Below are 13424 nucleotides of genomic sequence, written 5' to 3'. Positions count from 1 at the left end.
TATAATATAATCAGTGTTGTGTTTGCGTTCACCTTTGCGGTCGTCGTGGGCTCCACCCTCTGCGTCTTCAGCTCTGCGATCTCAGCCTCCAGCAGGTGGATGACCTCCTCGTAGTCCATCTCCATCCCTCTGGCCTGTTTCTGGGCCACCTCGGCCAGCTGGATCCGGGTCCTGAGGGCCCGGCTCTCCTCGGCTCCGAGCTTCACCTCCTGTTGGGGACAAGACGAGGGTTTAGAGGTTCTGAAGACCAGACTTTAACTCCTATAAACCTCCCAGAGATTCAACGTCTGAGGAGCTTCGGTCCTGATTCTGTGTCGGTCTGGGTCAGTCTTTGTTTTTCGGCCTCAGGGATGTTGGTCTGAATCAGCATCCGGGTCTCAGCAGGACCGGGTCGGCCTGTCATGGTTCAGATCAGGTCTATATCTGAAAAGGTCAAGTAATGAACTGTTCCTCCTGCAGCAGTAGCACACGAAATACAGATGAAATCACATCGTCTGCGGTCCAAACGCCAGAATGAACTCAAAATGAAGCAGCAAGAAACGGAGATGTGAAATTCTGTGATGATACCAACTTTAAAATCATTAAAATTAGAGCTGCAACCGATTAATTGACTCAAAATGATCCAAAAAAGTCATTCAACCACAATTCTCCTGAATCAAAGCTTTGTTTCCTTCATTTCTCTGCTGTTAAACATTGGTTCCACTGTTGTGTTTCACACGGACGCTTATTGTGACGCACAAAGAAGCTTCAATTCAGGAAAACTGCAATAGAATATTTCCCTTCAATCAATTTAAGTCGATTAATCGAATTGTGAATTTTTGCATTCACTTCAAGCACCTAATCGATTAATCAGTTGCAGCTCTAATTAAAATGACAAAGTTTAGTTGGTTTTGGTTTATTGTGCTGTTGAGTGCTTTTAAACCCTTCATCACATTGTTTTCAAGTTAGAATCCTAGAAACTTCTGAATCAACCTTTAATAAAACACAATAAACCAGTGTTTTATGATTACTGGGAACACAATTCTTATATACAGTACCTTTAAGCGTTGCTATTCCAGCTAAATTCAGTCATGATTCAACAGTGGTTCAATAAACCCTCAGCTTTTATGTCATTTCAGCTCCTTCAACTTCCATTTTACACTTCGACAATCTTTTTTTTTTTTTTCAGCTTCTTCAGTTTAAATTTTTCACTTAAGCAAAGTTCCACCATCTTTCAACAGATCAGCTGAATTCCACCAAATTCACTTGGTTTGCATGTTTTTTTTTCACACCTTTATTTTCAGTCATGATTCAGCATCAGTTCAGCAAATCTTCAGCTATCCAATTTCAGTCATTTCAGCTCTTACTTCAACTTTCATTTTTCACTTTAATATTTCTGCTTTAATCCATTTCAGCTTCCTCTTCAACTTTACTTTTTCTCATTGACAGAATCTTTTCTACACATTTTTTCAGCTTCTTCAGTTTTCATTTTTCACTTCAGCAAAATTCCACCATCTTTCAGCGGGTCTCCACCAAATTCATCTAGTTTGCTTCTTTCTTTGATCCTTTATTTGATGCACCATTGTTGGATAATTCTACCAGGAGCCATGTGGGAACCATTTATTATTGAAAAACCCCAAAAACAGACAAAGGGAAGAGTAGAAAACAGAAACCACTGATAACTCTACTGTTATTTTAACAGACTTGTACAACTGCGGTGACGGTTCAACGTTGATACAGTGTTAAATGTCTTAGAAATGTCCTCGTCGTCATCGTGTAACTTGTTTGACAACCTGCAGTCTTCAGTTTACAGCGACTACAGACAGAGTAAAGCACCGTAGCGTCGACGTCAGGACGGATAAAGCGTGGAGGTGTTGGATGTGTTTGAAGCACTGACACCGAGCTGAAGTTGATCCGAGGCCAAAAGCTTTTAGAGTGGAGTTACATAACCACGCTCAGAGCTGCAAACCAGACACTGGAAACAACCACTCCCACTACAGTCACAGGCTTTTCAACCAGTAACTCTATCTGGACGGCTAAAATACAGCTCCTGCAGCAAAAAGCCATCCTCCGAGACATAAACACAACATTAAACCTCACAAACAAACACAGGCGTGAAATCTGTCACGACAAAACACGAGGAAAACCATCTGATATCTGAGTTTGCAAAGAGAGAAATGGAGGTTAAACTAGTGTCTGATCAGCAGGGAATGAAAGCAGTGAAAGAAAAGACAAGACGATAATGATGTGAAAAACACAATGAGACCAAAACAACAGAAAACATGTAAAAAGAAAGAACGTAACAAAAGGAAAACAATGTGATGGATGCAAGAAGAAAATGATACAAAAAACACAATAACAAAAAAACAACATAAAAGACATGAGATGAAAATGGCAAAAAAAAACTTAACTAGATTAAAATGACAGAAAAGACAAAATAAAGGAAAACAACAAAAAATAAAAATGAAATGAAAAAAGCATAAAACACAGAAAAAGATGAAACTTCCTTATGTTAAAGACACCAGAGCATAAAAACAACAAAACAAGAAACAATATGAAAACTATTAAATGATACAATGAAACAAAGCCACTCAGAGGTAACACCAGTAACACCAGTAACTCCAGTTAACATCTGTAACACCAGTTAATACCAGATAATACCAGTAACATCAGATAACACCAGTTAACTCTAGATAACATCAGGTAACACCAGGGACACCAGTTAACACCTGATATAACTAATCAATACCAGTTAACTCCAGTAACTCCAGTTAACACCAGTATACACCAGTTAAGTCCAGTTAACACCAGTTAACTCCAGTTAACTTCAGTTAACACCAGTATACACCAGTTAACTCCAGTTAACTCCAGTTAACACCAGTAAATCCAGTATACACCAGTTAACACCAGTTAACTCCAGTTAACACCAGTTAACTCCAGCTAACTCCAGTATACACCAGTTAACTCCAGCTAACTCCAGTTAACACCAGTATACACCAGTTAAGTCCAGTTAACACCAGTTAACTCCAGTTAACACCAGTTAACTCCAGCTAACTCCAGTATACACCAGTTAACTCCAGCTAACTCCAGTTAACACCAGTATACACCAGTTAACACCAGTTAACACCAGTTAACTCCAGTTAACACCAGTTAACTCCAGCTAACTCCAGTATACACCAGTTAACTCCAGCTAACTCCAGTTAACACCAGTATACACCAGTTAAGTCCAGTTAACACCAGTTAACTCCAGTTAACTTCAGTATACACCAGTTAACTCCAGTTAACTCCAGTTAACACCAGTAAATCCAGTATACACCAGTTAACACCAGTTAACTCCAGTTAACACCAGTATACACCAGTTAACACCAGTTAACTCCAGTTAACACCAGTATACACCAGTTAACTCCAGTTAACTCCAGGCCCATCTCTGTTCAGCAGACCCACTGTAGTAGCTGAAGCTGAGTCTGCTTCTGGCAGCTTCTCCTCCTCCTGCAGTGAAGTCATATGCACTGAGAGCCAACAGCAAACACAACACGTCTGTTTCTAAAATAGACACCGACCACACACTGCGACAACACAACATACACACAGACAGTGTGTTTTCATGTGGGAACAAATCACATTCATTTCCTGCAGATTTAACAAAACCTGTGACCCACGGTGCAGTCTAAACCAGTGGAAACAGAGGGACAGTGATGCTCTGCAGCTTCAACTGAAACTGAAGAACATCTGACACTGAAGCAGAGTTACTTTACAGGTAAAAATACATGCAGTTCAAATGAAGAATGGACTTTCAACACACAAGGGTCATTTAGGACGATAAAGCACGTTTCTTATTCTTAATCTTCAGTGTAATTTTTGCATTTCATAAATTTATCACAGAGGCCAGATTGGACCTTTTGGTCCAACCTTTGGCCCATTTTGGCCCATGGAATGTATGTTTAACACCTCTGGTTTAGAGGTTGTGATTGAAATAAATGCATCTGTTTATGGTAAAAATATGAATGAAGTCACTGAAGAACATTTTGGCATCATTAAAGTCTTTAGGTTTCCATGGAGATGATTCAGTCAAACACTCTGGATAAGGCTAATTCCTGGAACTGACCCACCGACACCATTTACACCAGTGTTTCCTGTTCAGTGAGTCCATGTGTTGTCGCATGTCATATGTTGTGTGTTGTTGTATGTTGTGCTGCTGTACATGGCTGTGTTACATGATGCTGTGTGTTGTGTCATGTTCTGTGTGGACTCATTGTGCACTGTGGCTCCAGTAGAAGTGGGTCACTCTGTGGGACTCCATCCTTTCTTGTTGTTAGGTGACTAATGGGCGTCGGTGAAGGGCCTCCCCTCCAGCTGTGGGCCCTGGGGGGTCTGGCCTCTGAGTGCCCCCCCTCCCCTGTCCTCAGGCCTGATCTCCAGCTCTAATGACCCCCCACCGCCTCTAATCCTCTGGAAAGGAGAACTCTACTCCGACGGTGAGGAGATGCTCTGTCTGTGTCTGGTCCTTATGTAACCACAGAAGAAGAGGAAGAAGAAGACAAAGAAGAAGAAGAGGAGGAAGAAGAAGAGGAAGAAGAAGACAAAGAAGAAGAAGAGGAGGAAGAAGAAGAAGAAGAGGAGGAAGAAGAAGAGGAAGAAGAAGACAAAGAAGAAGAAGAGGAGGAAGAAGAAGAGGAAGAAGAAGACAAAGAAGAGGAAGATGAAGAAGAAGAGAAAGAAGAAGAAGAGGAAGAAGAAGAGAAAGAAGAACAGACTGATCAGGTTCTTCAGGTTCACGTTGGACTGAACAACAGACAGGACGTCCTTCAGGAACAGACTCCATAAAACCAGATCTTTCCCAGACTTCAGGTGTTGGATCCAGGTTTTCAGAGGTCGCAGTAAAGATCTGAAGCATAACAAAGTGTGATGTGTTCACTGTCATTTACAGTTACGTCTGCTGTCCCATGACACAGGGACACCATGGTGCATTCAGGTGCACCTCCTCATGAAAGTTAATATTTGGTCTTATTTTTTCTACAGCCCAGCATCCATCATCCCTTCCATGTTATTTCACAAAAATCCAAACAATATCCACATTATTCCTACATTCCATAAATATTCCATAAAACACGTGAATCTGAATGTATTAACATCTCAGATATATAATGAAATATAGGAAAAACTTCAGCAATATATTAAAAAACATCATAAAAATAATGAAAAACTTTACAGTATTTTCACTAAAACCCTATTTAAAAAAAAAAGTCTATCAAAATAGAAGAAAACTTAATCAATATGATGGCAAATTTCATCAATATAATATAAACTTTAACAAATATATTCATAAAAAACTTTTGTGAATATAGTAAAAAACTGAACCCATATGATGACCAGGGGTAGAAGAAAATATCAGTTCTGCAATATATCACAGGCTAGTGGATAATTTTTTGAGCTGTTCTCTTTTTCTTATAGTGGATAATTTTTTGGACTGTTCTCTTTTTTTCTTATAGTGGATAATTTTTTGGGCTGTTCTCTTTTTTTATAGTGGATAATTTTTTGGGCTGTTCTCTTATTTTTCTTATAGCGGATCATTTTTTGGGCTGTTCTCTTTTTTTATAGTGGATACTTTTTTGGGCTGTTCTCTGTTTTTTTATAGTGGATAATTTTTTGGGCTGTTCTCTTATTTTTCTTATAGTGGATCATTTTTTGGGCTGTTGCATCTCTGGGCCACTGTAGTTTTTCGGTGTCTGTTCTGCTGTTTGTTCTGATTCTCCGTTGGTGTCTAAAAGCAGATATCGATCGTTTTATGCAACGTCGGAGGCTGAAACCTTCAGTGAATCAGACGCTATTTCAGGGCTTTTTATCAATGGCCTCCTACACCAGAACCAGATGGTCCAAGGAGGAGGAACCGGACCAGAACCAGACCCTGATCAGACTCCCCGAGACCTGGACCCCATCCCACGTCCAGGACCAGATCAAAAGAGAAACCTGGACAAAAAACAGAGCCACACCTCAACCCACATCCAGGACCAGATCAGGAAAAACTGGACCAGAACCGGACTCTGATCAGACTCCCCCAGACCTGGACCCCATCCCACATCCAGAACCAGCTCAAATGAGGAACTTGGACAAAAAAAACAGACCCAGACCCACATTCAGGACTAAATCAGGAGGAACTGGACCAGAACAAGACCCTAATCAGACTCCCCCAAACTCAGACTCAATCCCACATCCAAGACCAAATAAAAAAAAATGGACCAGAACCAGACCCTGATCACACATCCCCAGACTTGGACCCAATCCCACATCCAGAACCAGCACAAAAAAGGAAACTGGACTAAAACCAGAGCCGGACCCAGATCCAGGACCAGATCTGGAGGTAAATGGGGGTGGGTCTCACCTGTCGGACCCGGTTCAGGTCCTCCTCCATCTGCTGCTGGACTCTCTGGGACTCCACCAGCTGCTCCTGGAACAGAACCACAACCAGGTCCAGGTTTAGTTTGTTGCATGTTTTATTTAGTTTGTGTATTTTTTTAGTTTTTTCAGTTTTGTCTTTTTCCATCTTTTACAAAGTCTAATGTCTTTTACATCTTTTTTTTTTTTTTTCTTTTACTCAATTTTCCATCTTTTATGTTGTTTTGTGTCTTTTACACGTTTCATTTTGTTGCATCTTTTAATATAATTTTCATCTTTTAGTGTATTTTCTCTTTCATTTTCATCTTTTTATGTATTATTATTTATTATATTTGTGCCTTTTATGCTGTTTTATGGCTTTTTCATTATTTTCATGTTTTACGTCTTTTCACATATTTTGTATTATTGTGTTTTTCACATCATTTTCATCTTTATTATGATTTATCTTCATGTATTTTTATGTTATTTTGTGTCTTTTTCATCATTTTCATTTTGTTGCATCTTATATTTACTTTGCGTCTTCTTTGTTTATATCTTTGTCATTTTCAGTTTTGTCATTTTCTGTATTTTATGTGGATTTGTCTCATTTTGTTGTGACTTTCTGACATTTTCATCTTTTTTGCATCATTTCATGTCTTTTACCTTATTTTAGTGTCATTAAATCTTATTATATAATTTTCAAAAATTTTCAGTTTTTTGTGTATTTTATTATCTTTTTCATTTTTGTCTTTTATTTAGTTATATTTGTGCCTTTTATGTTGTTTTATGGCTTTTTCATTATTTTCTTTTTTTCCATCTTTTACGTTATTTCACATATTTTAAGGCATTTTCATCTTTTTTTGCGTCTTTACATCATTTCATGTCTTTTACCTTATTTTCCTCTTGTTGCATCTTTAATATTATTTTCATCTTTTTGTGTATTTTACACCATTTCCATCTTTTGTGTCTTATGTATTTATATTCGTGCCTTTTAGGTTGTTTTATGGCTTTTCCATTATTTTCATTTTTTATGTCTCTTGTGTTGTTTCAAATCTTTTGACATTTTTGTCTTTATTTTGTATTACTGTGTTTTTGTTTTTTTACATCATTTTCATCTTTATGCATCTTTTGTCATGTTCATCGTGTTTCTTTATATCATTTTCCCTCTTTTCATTATTTTGAATCTTTAGATCATTTCCATCTTTGTCGTTATGTTTTTTTCTTTTTGCATTTTTATGTAGTTTTGTGCCTTTAACACTTTTTCATGTTGCATCTTTAATATCAGTGTCTTTTTTGCATCCTCTATATCATTTTCATCTTTATATGCATTTCACGTCATTTTCAATGTTTTAACTGTTTTGCAACTGTTTTGCTTTTATTTCTTTCCGTATTTTTGCGTCTTTTATGTCTTTTTCACCATTTCATATCACTGTGTCTTTTACATGTCTTTTAATTTCTCCATTTTTTGTACTGTTGTGTTGAATATTGTGTTTTAAACCTTCTTTCTATTTGGTTTTAAATACATTCAAGTCACGTTTAAATCAGATAAATCCAGTTTAACGCCAAAAGGACACTGTGATGGGTCAGTCCAGTATAAACAGGTCAAATGTGACGTGTTGTGTTTTCACCTGCAGCCTCTTAATTTCCCTCAGAGCCTCGATGTGTTCTTTCCTCAGCCGCTCCATCTCCTCCAAATCCTCCGAGTCCGACAGTGACGGCTGCAAAAATACATCACGTTCAACAGTTAAACCATCTGTTCAACTGGAGAAATAATCCAACTCACACTGCACATGGGAGTTGAAATTAAAACCCAACAGAAAACAGAACAAAAAGGCAGAGAAGGAGGTCCTCATATGGAGGATTCTCATCACACGATAGGTCAAAACCCAACTTTTCTCCGATTAATCGGATTGTGTTTGTTAACCCTTAGGTACGGTGGCCGACAAGAGCCAAACACATTCCAGCGGCCCAGTGCGTCTCAGTTGGAGAAAACAGCTGCAAGTACAGAAACGAAGCAAATTCACAAACTCAAACACAGTCTGAACCAGGTACAAAAAGAGGAACGAGGTACAAATGAAAACATGCACTGCAAGAAACAAAAACACATGTGTCATCATCAAATGTTCTGCAAATAAAGAAATGATGCAAAACAAGAAAACATCTGCAAATGAAAAATGCTGCAGAACCAGTTACTACAACAGAAGTGCTCCAAACCTGTAGGGGGCAGCGTCAGCAGAACAGACACAGGATGGAGAGAGAGACGCAGAACAGCTGACTGACAGGGTTTCAAACTACAGCAGGAACAAACTGAAGTTACGGTGTAGCAAGGTCATGTGACTTTTATTAGATTCTATTGTACACTAGTCTGTTGTCTGTAAACACTGCCCCCTACAGGTTTGGAACACTTCTGTTGTAGTAACTGGTTCTGCAGCGCTTTTTGTTTGCAGATGTTTCCTTTCTTTGCATCGTTTCTTTATTTGCAGAACATTTGATGATTATGCATGTATTGCTTCTTGCAGTGCATGCTTTCATTTGCACCACCTTCCTCTTTTTGTACCTGGTTCAGACTGTGTTTGAGTTTGTGAATTTGCATCGTTTCTGTACTTGCAGCTGTTTACTCTAAATGAGACGTATTGGGTCGTTGGAACGTGTTTGGCCCTTGTTGTACTTAGGGTTCCACAGTCAAGGCCCCGTGACTGAATCACATGACCACTGGGGACACTTGCATTCGAAAGTGTGGACTTGAAACACTCTCCCACTTTTCATTGGATGTTGACAGAGCAAATACAACTGGATATGATGGTTTGAAACCGGAGCAAACAAGCATAAATAAAAGTAATAAAATGAGGTGGGGGGGCGTTATATTTCTGACCATATCTTCGTCATTTTTTGTCCTTTTTCAAAATGGAAAAACTGGCCAAATCTGCGGATTCTAATCCAGACTGAATTAGCATTACAGGTAAGGGTGAGAATGACCCCCCCCCCGAACCGGATGTGGATACCAGGAGGACCAGGGGGGTGAGAAAACGCCTATGTGAAGATATGCTTTTATGTCAAATGTTTGAGTATAGTTTTAATTTATTACAATTTTGACTTTATATACCTAATATTTGGAACTAATATTCACTTTTACAGTCTTTGAAAAGGTTCATTAAGCATCTGTGTGTTATTTATGTTATAAATTATATACATTTTTCAAATCGGATTTTATATTTTTCCTGTGTTTTTTTTGTCCTTTTGTGTTTTTATAGCAGGTTAAAGTGAAATAATAGACAGATGAGATAGATGAAGTTGTGCTGAAAAAAAAGATGCCAAACATGGGTATACTAAACATTTCTGTATATAGAATGAAAAGGCAAAATCAAAAGCACTGAAAAATGGCTAAAATAGGCTCAGACCACTAAGGGTTAAAGTAAAGCCAAATTAATCCAAAAATGGTATGAAATTAGATAAAATCTAACATGAATGAAGGTTTTTTCTGGTTAAATAGTGTTAAATATCAAAATGATGCAGTCGACCTGTGGTTAAATGTAAAAGTTTGTCCAGGTTCACTGGACTGAACTGTTTTTTCGTTTCCGACACATAACATACGATGTATTTTTAATTATAAAACTTCCCCGTGTTCAGCTGAACACAGTGACTTCAGCCAAACCGCTGCAGTTCAGTTCAGTTTGATTAGTTTCGGTTGAATTTCTTCTGTTTCATGGTCATACATGTGAGTGTTTGTGAATGTTTGTGAACATTCTGTTCAATCAGCTGATTCTCAGGATGTCATTGATTATTTCTCCGATACTGAGTGACCTGAGCTCTGCAGAAAAAATCCATAAAAACGACCGATTGGACGAGAACGACAGCGGATCAATGATCACCTGCACATGGACCAGCACATGCAACACACAATACACAATACACAACATATAACACACAGCACATGCAACACACAACACATAACACTCAGAACATGCAACACACAACATGTAACACACAGCACATACAACATATAACACACAACGTATAACGCACAGTACATACAACACACAACATATAACACACAACACATGCAACACACAACATACAACACACAGCACGTATAACACACAACATATAACACACAACATATGACACATAGCACATGCAACACACAACAAATGACACACAACATATAACACAACATTTAACACACAGGACACAACACATGCAACATACAACACATGATACACAGCACGTGCAACACACAACATACAACATACAATCAGTCATGAGACATACAACACACAACATGACACATACAACAACCCATTCAACACAATATACAACGTAAAACATATAGAACACAACAAGCAACACAGGATATACAACATACATTCAGTCATAAAACATACCACTAACAACATGAAACAGACAACATACAACACATGAAACATACAACATACAACACATGAAACATACAACATGCAACACATGAAACATACAACATACAACACATGAAACATACAACATGCAACACATGAAACATACAACATACAACACATGAAACATACAACATGCAACACATGAAACATACAACATACAACCAGCTGTTCAACATACGACACACATTTATACTCAATTATTTCTGTCGTTTCTGCTTCAAAGCTTTGGTCGTTTTAACACATGACACAGATTTTCTATATTATATATTTCTCTTTAAATTCTCCATATGTGACTAAAAACCCTGTGAGTTGTTTTTATTGCATCTGTGTGAATGTTTTGGGTTTAAATCCAGACCATAATAATCACACTGCCATCTAAACCAGCTCAGATGTAAATACAGTTGATGTGACTTGACTCTGATTCAAACACTACAGACATGATGTGACTGGGTTGTTCTGATCTGAAGGTCATGTGGGTCGGGGTCCGGTCCGGTCCGGTCCGTTCTGGTGCTGGTCTTACCCTTGGGTTGGTGGGGGACTCCAGCAGACCGGTCAGGTCTTCAGACGTGAACCTGGATCCGGGCTGAGCGGCCGATAACTCCTCCAGCTGAGGCCTGAACAGCTCTCTGATCACCGTCTCCACGTCTGAGGAAGCGGACACAGGTAAAGCGTGTTAGCGTGGGGGGCGTGGCCCCAGGGTCAGTGGGCGCATGCTGGGTTTTCTCACCTGTGAAGGCCACCGTTCCATCCGGATCAGCTCGTAGTCTGGATCTGAGGCTCTGCCGTTGGGTCTCTGTGGGCTTTAGACCGATCAGATCCAGAGCCTGAACACAACCAGCAAACACAGAGAATACAGATCAATACAAACCCAGCTGAGAACGGGGACGCCAATGGAATGACACACACACACACACACACACACACACACACACACACACATTAGAGCAGTGGTTCCCAACCTTTTTTGTCTCATGACCCCATTTTAACATCACAAATTTCTGGTGACCTCAGACATTCAAAATGGAGACTTTTTTTTGGGTAAAATGTTTTTTTTTTTTTGGTCATGTAATAGTTTGCTATACTATGTTGCAAATAAACGTTAATTTTAGACGTCATTTACGAGGGGAGACTGAAAAGTTTTGAGCCTAACATGGAAAGGATTAAGATATGAAGACTAAATTTGGTCCATGAAATCTCACATAACTTAATCCTATCCAGTAAATTTCTTGGTCAGATCAGTCTTTTTCCCCGTTTCACAGGTCCCTGAACTTTCTGTAACATGCGTTTCCTGAAAAATGGACAAACTTGAGTATGGGGCTGATTTGTGACGATGGATGAGACTGGGGTCCATCACTATCAGCCTGAGACCAAGGAGCAGTCAAAACAATGGAAAGTCCCATGTCACCAACCCCAAAGAAGGCAAAGGTCGTATGCGCACTTGATGACAGCCCCATACTCAAGTTTGTCCATTTTTCAGGAAAGACTTGATACAGAAAGTTCAGGGACCTGTTAAACAGGGAAAAAGACTGATCTGACCAAGAAATTTACTGGATAGGATTAAGATATGTGAAAGATTTCATGGACCAACTTTGGTCTTCATATCTTAATCCTTTCCATGTTTGGCTCAAAACTTTTCAGTCACCCCTCGTAGTCTAAATAATGTATATTATTATAGACGGAGGCAGAAAAGCCTTCCATAACTTTTTGAGTTATCTAGCTAACAAACAAACACGCACGCACACAAAGCAAAGTGATCACAATACCCCCTAGCAGAGGTAACAAATGAATTTGAGTCTCCGTTTTGAATGTGTGGGGTCGCCAGAAATTTGTGATGTTAAAGTGGGGTCACGAGACAAAAAAGGTTGGAAACCACTGATTTAGATGCTGGAGTTTAAAAAAATATATTCAGTTTTGTTTTGAAGATTTTAAAAAGCTGTATCTTGGAAACAGTTAAAGATAAAGTCATACTGTAAAAGAGAAAAATATTGGGTTTGACCAAAAGTTTAAGATGGGAGTAAATGGACTCATCTAATTTGCATATTGTGACATCATAGGGTGGCGGCCATATTGGATTTTAATAAAACTGAACTTTGAACATGGTTACATAAAAATTTTCTTTGTGTTTTTTTTCTGTCATCTTATCCTTCAAATAAATTAACTTAAACATTAATAAAAAGTAAAATGCAGTAAGTTTTCATATCTTTTTATCCAAACAGTAGAGTAGACAAATCTGTACTTATCTATTCAAACTAAAACTAAATCAACTTTACTTACTTACTAAACCAGCTGACAGGGAATTAGAAGAGTCTGATTCAGGGCTTTCCAAAGATAAAGCTTAGGTTTGTGCTTCACTGACAAAATTGCCTGGAATCACCATGGCAACCATGTAAAAGAAGCGGGAATCACCATAGCAACCATGTAAAAGAAGCCGGAATCACCGTAGCAGCATCGCATTAAAACACACTGCAGCTCCACATACATTAAACTTATTACTTACTGTATTAACAAAATGTTCTTCTATTTTCGATTTCTTTTCCCCTTTTTCAGGAGCTCACTTTAGACAAAACCCCAAAAATGTTTGATTACAGAAATGCATATCTGTATGGATATCCTTCAGAGGAGTTAGCAAGATAACTCAAAAAGTTATGGAAGGATTTTGAT

General features: G+C 38.6%; 1 protein-coding gene across 3 annotated transcripts in view; it reads right to left on the bottom strand.

Annotated features, from left to right (window-relative positions):
• The window catches only part of stxbp4 (syntaxin binding protein 4), a 79887-nt gene that overhangs the window by 27417 nt on the left and 39046 nt on the right, over positions 1-13424 (bottom strand). For 2 of the 3 annotated variants that reach the window (XM_030122079.1, XM_030122078.1), the window contains exons 13-17: positions 11491-11587; positions 11284-11408; positions 7980-8069; positions 6359-6424; positions 33-209 (exon numbers count right to left, since the gene is read on the bottom strand). In XM_030122079.1, the coding sequence (XP_029977939.1) occupies positions 33-209; positions 6359-6424; positions 7980-8069; positions 11284-11408; positions 11491-11587 (555 nt within the window). The remainder of the gene's footprint in view (positions 1-32; positions 210-6358; positions 6425-7979; positions 8070-11283; positions 11409-11490; positions 11588-13424) is intronic. The other variant, XM_030122075.1, reaches the window with a different exon arrangement.

This window comes from Sphaeramia orbicularis, chromosome 19 (assembly GCF_902148855.1).
Source record: "Sphaeramia orbicularis chromosome 19, fSphaOr1.1, whole genome shotgun sequence".
NCBI classification, from domain to species: Eukaryota; Metazoa; Chordata; class Actinopteri; order Kurtiformes; family Apogonidae; genus Sphaeramia; species Sphaeramia orbicularis.
The sequence above is the reverse complement of the archived record's forward strand: the minus strand, read 5'-3'. Positions and strand labels throughout refer to the sequence as shown.